The sequence below is a fragment of the Pygoscelis adeliae genome, unplaced genomic scaffold (assembly GCF_000699105.1).
Source record: "Pygoscelis adeliae isolate BGI_AS28 unplaced genomic scaffold, ASM69910v1 Scaffold4, whole genome shotgun sequence".
NCBI classification, from domain to species: domain Eukaryota; kingdom Metazoa; phylum Chordata; class Aves; order Sphenisciformes; family Spheniscidae; genus Pygoscelis; species Pygoscelis adeliae.
Window position 1 is genome coordinate 12,089,578 of NW_008824986.1, and position 12,696 is coordinate 12,102,273.

General features: G+C 34.4%; 1 protein-coding gene across 1 annotated transcript in view; it reads right to left on the minus strand.

Moving 5' to 3' along the window:
* Positions 1 to 254: 254 nt before the first annotated feature.
* The window catches only part of WDR11 (WD repeat domain 11), a 75,056-nt gene continuing 62,614 nt past the window's right edge, over positions 255 to 12,696 (minus strand). Inside the window, exons 20-30 of the mRNA XM_009326030.1 lie at positions 11,572 to 11,743; positions 9,873 to 9,981; positions 9,036 to 9,098; positions 7,735 to 7,800; positions 6,782 to 6,953; positions 6,419 to 6,514; positions 4,900 to 5,065; positions 3,887 to 3,984; positions 2,757 to 2,902; positions 1,874 to 1,953; positions 255 to 804 (exon numbers count right to left, since the gene is read on the minus strand). Coding sequence (XP_009324305.1) covers positions 647 to 804; positions 1,874 to 1,953; positions 2,757 to 2,902; positions 3,887 to 3,984; positions 4,900 to 5,065; positions 6,419 to 6,514; positions 6,782 to 6,953; positions 7,735 to 7,800; positions 9,036 to 9,098; positions 9,873 to 9,981; positions 11,572 to 11,743 — 1,326 coding nt within the window. The 3' untranslated portion in view covers positions 255 to 646. The remainder of the gene's footprint in view (positions 805 to 1,873; positions 1,954 to 2,756; positions 2,903 to 3,886; positions 3,985 to 4,899; positions 5,066 to 6,418; positions 6,515 to 6,781; positions 6,954 to 7,734; positions 7,801 to 9,035; positions 9,099 to 9,872; positions 9,982 to 11,571; positions 11,744 to 12,696) is intronic.

A 12,696-nucleotide genomic window follows, 5' to 3' on the forward strand; every position in this document is an offset into this window, starting at 1 on the left:
ACTTAAGAATAACATGGAATATAACAATACCTTAATTGAAAAAAAGGACGCTTCATGGATTTTTGGAATGTTAGGAGACTTTCATAACTAAACCTGTTAAAGACTCCATTCCAGACAGTTATGAAAACGACAATACAGTGAACTGATTTAAAACAACAGTAATTTTAAACAGACAAATTTTGATTGAGAAAACACGATGTTCCAGGAAAGAACCGTGTGTTTTGTGATATTTATTCTTTAAATATATTTATATTTTTATAGTACAGATTGAATCATTTATACATATAAATACAACAGTAGTGAAGAACTATAAAGATTTGATTTTTAGAAGTAAATGGAGAAGACTTTTACACAGGTATAGAACTCTTTCAGCACAGTTTTAAATTTGATTTCTGCTACAGTTGAAAAAGTTGGGAATATTCTTGTATAATTTTATCATAGGCTTCTTTCCCCTCTTGTGAGAGTGAAGACAATTTTAAGATAAAAATAAACATAAAACAGTTCTTAATCTTGCCTCCACACACATTTAACAATTTTGCTCAAATCGTACATATCAGCTATTACAGCGATTCAAGAGAAAAATGTATTTTCACATGGTGGAATCTCAGTCTGAGAGACAACCCAAATCTCCTCATAAACAAAGTTCTTACTCTTGTGTCACTTCCTCTTTAGGCTGTTTGAGCTCCATAAGTAACTCTTTACCAGTTTCTCCTGCTTTTGAGGCAAAGAGAATAGCTCCCTGTTTAAAGCCCAGGAGCTTCAAGCTTCTGGCATAATCTGCATATACAGCGTGGATCAATTTATGTAAATGAAGCATTAAGGAAAACACAAATGAATAGCAAAATGAAGAAACTCAGAATCTTGGTTTTTTTTCCTCCTTTCTCCTCACTCCTTAGCTCTCCCAAGCTGAAAATGCTGAACATTGCCGTCAATTGTGCTAATCCAGTATTTTTCAGCACAAATAAAGACAAAAAAGTTGCTTTATATTCTACTGTTGAACGCATATTAGCGTTTATCAGGCAACATGCAGAGTGCTAGAAACTAAAACAGGTAAGTTTCAGACATGCATAAGTACCTACCATAATACCATGTCATAACTTGCAGAAGACATTAAGAAATTTTAAGGTCATACTACAAGATTTGTTCGTTAATTAGATCTGGAGTTATCTACATGACTTATTAGTGGCTTTTTTATTTACAAGCCGACATCAGTGATGACTCCATAAAACACAATCAGGTATTATTTACATATGCGTTATTATTTATTGCACGTAATACAAAAGTTAGAGCAACTGTTCAGAGTTTCCAGAACATCAGGTTAGATGTGCACACTGTACTGAGCAATACTTTAGATACCTTTTAAAATACTTATTACATTTTCAGCTCATCTGATCTTGACCTTTAATTTTCTTTGTTTTCACTGTCTCAAAGCTGACTCCTTCATAAAGGACTTCAGTCACTAAAACAGTATGCTGGTGTATAGAGGGGTTCAATGCGGGATTATTTTCCTGAGATACAGCGTTTAAATATAACTGAACCACTCATTTCACTACACAGTCTGCAGTAATGATTTCCAAGTTCTGCAAAGAACATTTTATCATCTGTTCTTTTCTCCCCTATGTTTATTTTTTTCCCTTTTAGTTTGTCTTCCAGTTCCCCTGGCCTCACAAAGCATCAGGAGGAGGTAATGTTATGGATTTATGCAAATGACTCCTTTTCACTTGTTTCCTCATACTTCCTTCAAACTACACAACCTGGAAAATAAAATAGGAACTCCTATTCCTGTGCAGACTAGTTCATCTAACGTTGGCTCACGCATACTCACTGTGTATGAGTACACAGATGCAAAAACAGGATTTCAGAAAAAGGATATTTGTATCATCATTAACTTCAAATGCGCCATACTTCAGACAAGCTTCAACAAATAAAGCCGCTCTATCGAAGTACCTCATACTGTTAAATGGAAAAAAAAGAGAATAATTTGTTAGGGCAGGAAAACAGAAAAGTATTCCAGGACATTGCATCAAAACACTTGCACACAGGCTTTCTAAAATTTGGTACCTAGGTCTGGAGTGGCAAATCTCTTCTGCACTGAGGGCTGAACAAGGCTTCCGAACATCGCCAAGGTTAAACAGTGTCACCATTTAGCTGCCACTATGGCAATATTCACCCTCACATCACACATTTCTCTCAGTTTCCAATGTTGCTCTACCTTGCTTTCTGTGCCTTCATGCTTCGTAGGCCTTGAGCGTTCACTGCATCATGACAGCGCTGAGTGCTTTCCTCATGGCAGTGAATGCTGCTACCTTGCTCCCAGGCAGTACGTAGGAACAGGTCATACTGTTGCACCCGTTAGTCTGGCACTGCCCTCTCCCCAAGCTTCTTGCATCCCCCCTTCCTCCTTGTACTCGAGGAACTGACGTTTGACGCAAAATTTTTGAAAGATCAAGGCTCAACTTACTCGGAAATAATCATAGCTACTATAAATTGCTACTGCTTTGTCAATGGGTGCTAGCAATCTTAAAGCCTGCAGTAAATTTAAGTGCCAGTATATTTCCTGAAATTGCAACAAAAACATCAGTTCCAGCACACAGAAATGACGCACTGCTGAGGTTAAAGAAAAACATGCTAAAATAGAAACAAATGTCAGAAATCAAACTGCAGACCTCCTCCCTCCCCCTTGACTTCCGAGTCACAAATGGTTAAATAACAATTTTGGACAAGACAAAATGCAGATTGTGCTGTTTCAGCTTTACCTGTGCAACATCTCTGCAACTTTTGTAAAGCATCCCAGTGACAAGAGGACAAGAATGGCTTTGGACTTCTGGTTGACTTGGGGAGAACAAAGGTGATCTACCCAACGCTTTAACACATCAGCACACTCCTCTGAGTTTAAACGAACCTTTAAGAGATGGGAAAGCCAGTTACGAATGCTCAGCTGCTAACTAAAGAGAGCATTCTGCTTCTGCTTCATTTTTTTCACTGAGAAACTCTGAGCAGAAGTAAAAGCATCTGAAATTATCAATTTTATTATAAAAAGTACACTAATCCCCTTGAACGAATATAATACAAAGAAAAAGAGGAAATACATAGATATAAAAAAACTCCACTGTGGTCACTCCACATTCACACGTGATTAACATTGTTTTTACCACAAGGCTTTACTAAAACCTTAAGTATCAAGAAGTTAGAAATCTTTATCCTTTGCTGAAAACTTAAGAAAAATAAAAGATGTTTTGTCCTTAAGAGTGGGATTCATCCATTTAGAAAATCTGAGTATGACTTTTTCCATACTTTCTGCAGGAAACATAACAGAAACTTTACACTGAAAGATCATCCTTACTGACTCCCGTCCATTATAATATGGAGAATTAATGCTGTGTCTAGATACTTTTACTGTAATAATGTCTGCGTACCAAAACAGAAGTTGGTGCAAATTTATGTGGTTGGTACTAACTTTACAATGAGCACACAAGCTACGTGGAGCTCAGCACAAAGTCACTTAATTGCCTAATTACTTATCCTCTTCCAGGAGTGTTTTTTTGTAGTTTATTATGAACTCTGTACTGCTGCAGCTATATGCAACTTCACAAATCACTGCTCAAAAATTAGAAATTTGAGTATTCTAATCATTTTTAGGCCCCGATCCTGTCATTTGGATGACCAGGGCAGATCTTTGTAGTCAAAAGGCTGAAGAACCACCTGTTGACACTGAATGGACTGGCTTGTCATAGCTTTACACATAGAAAGAGCTGATGATGGTATTTCAAACTGATGTTTCAGTGTTTTGACTTTGGAGAACTTTAGCACCCTCATCAGCCTTCATACCTACGTATGCTAAGTAGGTCACTTACGTTAGCAAACTGAAAATTGAGAAATTGCCTACCTTTGCAAGCCATGCTGCACGATTCCATTCTCCGTAAGTTTGCAAGTAGCGACAGGCATCAGCCGCCTTATCAATCAGACACAGTAACTGTACACCCTCTGGAAAATAAAAAGCACACTATATAATAAGTTAAAGGAAAAAAGAGTTGCTCTGTAAGTATGAGCAGATCATTCATCCCCAGAAAAAGGATCTCTCTTATATCCTTCTTAGCATATGAAGATGTTGAAAAACCCTAATTTCTACCACCTGACTCTCCATATAACCTGGGTGTTAGTGATCGTATCCTTTTCCTGGGCTACAGAGCTTAGGAGGACCTCACAAAGCTCTCCTTTATCTCTGTCTTAAATACAAATGACAAGGAGTTCACTGGACTTCTCATCATAAAGAGATCATGATCTTTGTAAGTCAAATAAACAGATTTCATAAATAATCCTTTATTTTAATTTAATGTTGTCCACAGTGTAATTATTAACAGTGAAGTGTTAATTGTCCACAGACTGGAAAGTATTTTTTCCAGGAAAGTACAGACATCTATACTTTCTCTGCATGTCTTTGAATATTTCAGTCAATCATCATATTGTGAACATCTCTTGCATTAAGCAAAATTAACCTGTACATGTAAGAAAACACACTTTTTGAAACAAGTTGTGAACTGGAAAGGAAACCAAGTCTGTATTTCAACTTCAGTAATAAGAAACCATTTTTTAATTAATTCTTTAATTAGGGAAGTAGAAAATATGTAGCTTTATGTGCTCAGCCTCTTTTAGTGCAAACAATTGCTAAGAGAATTACCCCAGAAATACATTTTCCAATGAAAATGAATCAAAACAAGTTGAGCTTTATAACTATGTTACTTATCATTTTTGTGTTAACTGCTGTAGATAGTGCATACTATAACATATGCAACATATAGGATCTATTACAATGTTCCGCTCTCACATCTCCATTAGCAGCTTTAATAAGATCAGAATTACTAGTTTATAAGCAAACATAAAATAAAAGTCACATTTTACCTGCAAGCTTTCCATTGGCTATCATGTTGGTTGCTACCAGTTTAATGGTACTTTGAGATGGACCTGATGAGGTGACAGTTGTGACCAAGCAAGCTTTGAGTGAATCGCAGTAATAATGTGCGTTCTCTGAACTCGTTTCTAACAATAGTTGTACTGCTCTGTCAGTCTGGCAAGAGAATAAATACACAAATTTGACCACAACATATTCACTTTTAAACAAAAGTCTTTATATTTTTACCCTTTTTAAGACATGGAACAAATAACAATGAAAGTTATTCTAAAACAAACTACAAAAATAGCTACCAGCATAGTAATAATTAAGATTCTATTTCAGTAAAGTATCCTTAGTAAGGAAAGCATTTAAACATCCGTCATGAATATAATATTTAATCACAGCCTAAAACTTCTAGAAGAAGCCAAAGAAAAGTTTAATTCAGAACATTTATTTCCTTGTCTACATAATCTTTTGCAGAGTTATAAAAGGAAGAGAAACATTTAAAATAAGCAGAGAAGAAATAAAATTGTAAAGATGCAGAAACTGGCCAGGATCTCAAGGACTGATTAAATACCTGATATTTTAGACCAAAGGTGGAATTCATCCATTTAAAATGTTAGCTACAGCTGAGCACCTACAACAGTGGGGCTCATTACACTGGCCACAGACACCTGTCTCTGAATAGAATGAATTACTGCAGGCATGTCATCTCTGCCTGTTATTAAAATGAGATGCCTAACTTTTTAGAGATGTCAGTTTGATGAGGTCAGTCAAGCTGATGGCTTAGATAATTACAGAAATAATGAAAAGCCACATTAAATACATATTAAAATACAGTGATTCAATAAACTGGTATTTTTAAACTTCCTATAAACTGGCATTTTAAACAGACCTTCTATGGCCTAAATATTTCTGGCATCTTTTACTGGTAACATTTGTTGACATGCTCAAATGCACAGTGGCACAGAAATCATTTAAGTTCAAGCTAGTAACACCAAAGCTATTTTTAGAAATGGATGGAGCACAACTGCATTAGTAGGGAACAGCTCATGATATATACTGTACAAATGCAACAATATTCTTATCAGGGTGTCAGTAAGCAGCTCTGTACAGTGTTTCACTGCTCAGTACAGATCTGCTAAAAGCTTAGACATGTCCTTTGTCGCCTAAAACAAGAGTACTAAGTGCAGACTGAGTTATCCCAAAGATGCTGTTTTTAAGTTATTTCTGGGAAACTCAAAATGTAATTTTTCTTTTCTAGTCACCGTATGGGAAGAAAGACTTTTATGGAGTTCCCAGAAAAATCATACATTCTGAAGAAGATAATACCAAACATTACCGTATACCATATCATTACACCGAGTCTGCAGTGTAATAACATATTAGGACAGCAAAAACTATCCACTGGTGAACAGAAGTATGAAACAACACATATCAGTTAGACAAACCTTTAATTGAATAGGATAAGTACATAAAACGGACAAGGAAGAAGAAGAACAAAAAATTAAAATATTACCCACAAACCTGGCCCAAGAGAAGAAGCTGATCAGCACATTTCCTGGTATGATCATACGTCGATCTCTTCACCTCCTGGAGATTTACCCTTTCAAGTTGGAATTTCTGCAAGAAGAAGGAAACATATTATAAACATAAGACTACTATAAGACATAAAAATAAGCATTTAAAAAATATGGAAGCATTTTGGGAGTTCCAAAAATCTCCCTATTTCTAAATAATAGGGAGTCATTTAATCCAGAGTTGTATCTTACTAGTAAAAGTGAAATATGTATAGTGAAAAGCTCTACGATAATAATAAGGTTACAATGCTGAGCTTTTAAAGTTCTGATCACATTCTTATAAAATGTATTTTTCAACTCCTTGAAATACCTGGAAGTAATAATTTTCACACAGTATGTCATAGCATATATCCAATGGATTAACCAACTGTTCTTGAAGGATAGCTGTGTCTGTTGGTTTTGCAGGCTTTTCCTGGGATAAGCTGTGCAAATAGTGGGCAGCAATAGTCCAGAAATGCAGTTCAGATTCATCCCCATACAGTCTGAGAAGATACAAATCAGGATGTGAAATATGTTTGTATTTTTTCATATGTCACATAAAAATATTACACATTTAAAATATCTTTTCACAAAGACCATGCATTATTGTGGGCACCACAAGTACTTTGCATTATCAATGGGACAAACTACAAGAAAAGATTAAGGAATGACATTCAGCAAGCTAGATAAGACAGACATTGGCCAGAATTGCTGTTACAATAGCAATTAAACTCGGTGAAGGTTCAGCATACAAATATGTGGAAATTGATATTTTATTATTGTTTTATACTTAATCATCAATATCCTCTTTCAACTACAAGTAAGTTATTAAGTTTGAAAAACATCTCTGAATATAGACAGACTAAAATTAGCTACAGTTTAGGTAGAGGAACACCACAGAACAAATACATTTGAAATAAAAAACAGGCGTTCCCCAGTTTGCATATAACCTATTGTGTATTGTGAAGTTCTGAATTACATTTTTGGGCATTGTACAACTAAATGCAATGTAACCAGCAGAACTGCATTTATGAAAGTACCACCAAGACAGAAGGAAGTTCTCTACATCCAGCAAGCAAATAAAACTAAGTGTTTCAGTAAGGTCACATTTCTATTCTCAGTCCTGAAAACACTCAAGACGACATGGGTAAGAAAATACTTTAGGAATTGCACTGAGTTAAAGGAGAACTAGTTGAGTACTTAAACTTCAGCACATTCATATGCATTAATATGATCAAGATTTTATTAGGAAACATTTGATATAGTTATCTGAATCTCTACTACCTGGCAACTAGGAGACATCTTTGCAAGAGAGTAAAATCCGGATCAAGCAAGAGTTTCTTTATGTCACTGCAAAAAGAGAAAGCCATAAATAACCTGTAAAATGCTGTGCAAGTTTTTTTTGTTTTTGAACACAAATAGGATGTATCACCTACAAATTGAAAAAAATCGAAACAAAAATACACAATTTCTTTTCTGAACTGACAAATGCATCCATCAAAACAATTACAACAGGAAGTATACATAATTTGTATTATAATTGGATCTCAAGGAGCAAGTCACTCTACCAGTTTAAATACAAACAGCAAGTCTGTAAGGAACCCCTTATTCTTGTAATAAAGGGAACAACCACAAGGGTGTATACGAAGCTATAAATTATTCTGCAGTGATTCTACAAATTACAAGACAAATTTAATCACAAATAATTTTACAACTATGTAGTGCCATAGCATAAGAGATCCACATGCATGAATTTAGGTTTTCTACATACGTTTCAGACTGATAAAAATACGCTGTCATCTTTTCCATCCTACTAAGTGGAAGGACAAAAAGAAAAGGGAAAAACTTCTGTTTACTAGCTTCAAATATTATTTTCATAGTTTAAATGGAATGTCAAAATCTGTTTTCTGTGTAAGCAGAGCAACCTGCATGAACATTACTCTGGAAGTATATCTTCAATAAAAGATTTTTAGAATTGTTTGTCTTTTCTTCCTCAGAGCTTAAATACCTTAAACATTGGAATATTTAAGTAGCAGTGTCCAATACAGTCTGGACCAACATCAAAGAACCATACATCACCAAGAAGTATTGCCTAAAAACTTAGGAATGCTCACTGGTCAGTCACAAATTATATACTAACCCTAATCAGTATCTTTAAAACTCTTGTTATCAGCCACTACTATGCTAACTCAATGTTAAAAATTCAATACTGACTTCCATCACACTTTATATATTCAGAACAGTACATTTTGACTGTTGAGTCAATATTTAACAAGCTACTTTGAGATAGTTTGCTTATTAAAAAAAAAATATTTTTGAGATTGCATTACGGTTTCTTTTTAATTAGAAAAAATAGAAATAATTTAAAATCTTCAATAAAATGAATAAAGCACCACCTTTAGGAGTTACATTAAAAAAATTAACTGTGTTTAAAATAAAAGCTGTCATTACTCAAGCTTATCTTTAGAGGGCAAAAAGCATTCTTTATTCATTAAGTTGTGAATTGCCACAAATGTCGTCTTTTTTTTTTTTTTGCCTTTTCTGAATTCACTAGCTTACTCAAATATTAATAGAAAAATTCTTACTTGGACAATGAATTCAACTGCTCTTGAAGAAGGTTTTTAACATTTTCATTCTCTGGATAATCACTGGATTAAAAAAAAAAAGTTTCCTATATTACCAAAATGACAGAATTATCTGAAATGGAAGAGTATTACTGGTAGTAGAAAAACACAAAAATATATATGGAAACAATCTTTTATATTCTTATGGTAAGCCATTCATGCAAGATTCTTTGTCTAGTTACTAGCTCCAAAATAGTAATGAAAAATTGTTTTGTTTTCTCTCAGTCTCAGAGTCAGTGCCGCCAATCTTTCTTCTCCCACTTTTCTTTTGTTCATTAACCTTGAAATTAATGAAAATGACAATGCCTAGCCCATTATTATGTGACTACCAACAGTACACAAACACAGTAAAGGATACAGAAAGGTGCTCCTACTACGATGTGAAGTATAGCTCACTAAAAGTAAAGATATGCCTGTTAGACTATCAGTTAGAATATCACTTTCAATTACACTTTAGAAACCAACTCTGACTATTCTTACATTAACTTCTTGAACAAACACACAGTTGTCCTCTAAAGTAATATAACCCGTCAATGACATCAAAATATTGCCAGTATCTTAAAGTAGACAGCAGTTTTCAATAGCTAAGGGCTACTGAAAGTCAAAAGAAACAAAATACTTGACCTTAAAGCCTTTTCTATTTATTACTCTTAGTAATAAATAGTGAAACTATTATCTTTTTGACTGTCCCAAAGAGTGAGGAAACTTACATGTATCACAGTTATGTGCACAGAAAGACTAATAAAAGATGTAGAATTTAAAAAAATATTTTTTATATAGAAATATATTTCTCCTTACATGTTTATAATATCTAGAGAGTATTTCTCATTCCACGGCTGATGCAACAAGAATGCTTTTAAAGCTAATGAAGCCCTTGGAACAAGCAGATAGGGACACCATGCAGGTTCTGAAAGAAAAGGAAAAGATTCATTGTTGAGTGGCTAATGTGCAATAACACTGTGTTCAGTAACCATAAAATGTACCACCTTGTTAGCAAGTACCAGAAGAAAATCATAAATCACAGGCTTTTCATATACACAGCATGGGTTACTAGACATAAAAGCTCATCTTTACACTCAAGCAAAAACATTTCGTAGAAGGTACAAGGTTATCAACCATGCTCAAATGAGAATTTCGGGACATTCCATATTGAGTTTAGCCATAGACTCCTGGAATACGTTATACTGGTATAAAGTAGAGCTGTATATGATGATTATTGCTGCTACAAGGACATGGTGGAAAATAAGTACAGCTATACCAAAATGTACCATAACGTATGTTTTAGTTTTACTTTGCAATCGTAGTTTCTATAGTATAATACAAGGATTAATACCCACCATCCCAAAAGGATGTTGTGATGTTTAATACATGTCTATATTAGCAAAGAAATAAGATGAAACTTATAGTACTATCTACTGTCATACAAATTTTAAAAGTCAGTAAGTCTGTATTCAGTACAAGGTTTGGATGATATGCAGTAAATGCTACCCAATGACTTAGGAGTAAAACAAGTACCAACCAGCTACATTATTAAATATTCAGCAATGCCTTGTACTTCATATGCACTGAATGATGTAGGAATCTTGTAAATGTGATTTTGTAATTAAAATTAAAATATTATCACAGTGTAGAGGCAGAAGGACAGCTAAATCACAGGCAACCTTAACCCTGGCGTATCCTGATTTCAGTGTGCTTGGTTTTAGAACATTAATTTTTATAGCTTAATAGTACAGAACATTCATGTGATAGTAAAAATAGCTGTGATAAATTACGTGTTTCTTCAAACATCCCACACCACTGCTCCCCACATCACAATTTTGTTTATTACGTGCCTTAGTCAGAATCCACGTGTTTTAAGGAAATTGTATGAGTAAAGGCAGGATTGACCAAAAAGAACAAAACAAAAGCAGTTATTTGGAACATCAGTAATAAAAAAAATAGAAAAATGTAGCTTAGTTAACTATTTAAATAGTTAAATATTTAAATTCCCTTCTTAAACACATGGTAAAAAAGTCAAAGCACTAATATTGCTATTTCAGACTTCAGTGGGAAAATCTGCTTTGAAAAGCAATGAATCAGTCTACAAACTGCCTTTGATATCTGGAAATATCAGAAAAGATATTGTGTGACATTTTCACACATTAACAAATGTTTCAAAATTAGTAATGAATAGCAGTGATATAGGTACTGATACCCAATTGATGTACCCATGCTTTTTAGGTCAACTTGCTAGACATCTGTACAAAAAGCTCTTATTTTGTTAATTTATATTCCAATTAAGATATTAAATAGTATAGTTTATTTAGGAGATTAAACATGTACAAAAAAACCATCCGTATACGCTAAGCCTAAAAAATTTATCTGCATCTATGAAAACCACTGTAGGGACACCTAATCCTCTACATATGACAATTCTAACAGAAGTGCTGAACATTTTTATGGTCCACTTTCGAAGTGGAATATCTAGCAGTCAACAGCAAAAAAGTGATCAACATACCTATTAAGTCCTGTTCATCCATTCGAAAACACGACGGTTTCATGGACAAGTCTACAACTCTAATGCACCCATCGTCTGATGCCAAGACCACTTTGTCTGACGTGCACCAGTCCACATCCAGGATTCGGAAATTGACATTTCTTCCACTTCTTAAACTGCTCACCATTTGTACCTTGAAAAGTTGAGTTATTTTTCATTTTTAGTAGGCTCTCCATCACACAGTGTAAGACTCTGTCACACGCCCAAGAGGCATACCACAGAATTTGCAATAAAAGGTGAAGTTAGTCATAAATCATTTTAATGATGGTCTCTTCTGGAGAGTAGGGAATTTAGAAAGCTTGGAGTAGGGCACATGGTTACCCTGAAACAATACTTTTTCCAATTGAGAACTGAAAAAACATCCTTTTGAGCACAACTGTACAGCTGACTTTTTGTTATCTTTACTAACATAAAATTTCCATGGTAAACTGGTGGAAATTTACACTCCTTCTTTAATTCCAGTCCCTGATCTAGCATACATGCATCAAGGCAGAAGTGAGGTTCTCATTAATTAATTCATGCTCTTCATAAACATATACTTTCTTGATAGATACTGCACTTGTCTAGAAATACATTTAGACATACTATTAACATAACATTATAGGAATAGGATGATTTATTGTCCACAAATAAAACCCAGATAAAAGTCCAGTTTAGAAGGCTTTGTTTAACTAAGGCTTTTAACAAAGCCTTAACTAAACTGGACTAACCACAGGTCAGTAGTTAGACATTTTGTAACCCTTCTGCAGCATCACAGAACATTACTATTGTTAATATAAGGATATATTAACAAAGCCTCCGCTGCAATCAGCATTCTGCTGTTTCCTTTCACTTGTTCTAGAGCAAAGCATGGAGTTAGAGAGATGTAAGGTACAACAGCTCTAGAGCATGATTACTCTTAGCACTGAGAGAATTAGAGAAAAATCTGGAAATATCAGATAACTGGTTGTAGGCAAAGGTGAAGTTCTAAGGAGAGGATTATATGGATAATAGCACTGAGACTATAAAATATTTCTACGGATACTCTGAACAATTTTCAGTCGAAAATGTGAATTAATTTTAAATGCTTTCATGTAAGAAACTCTT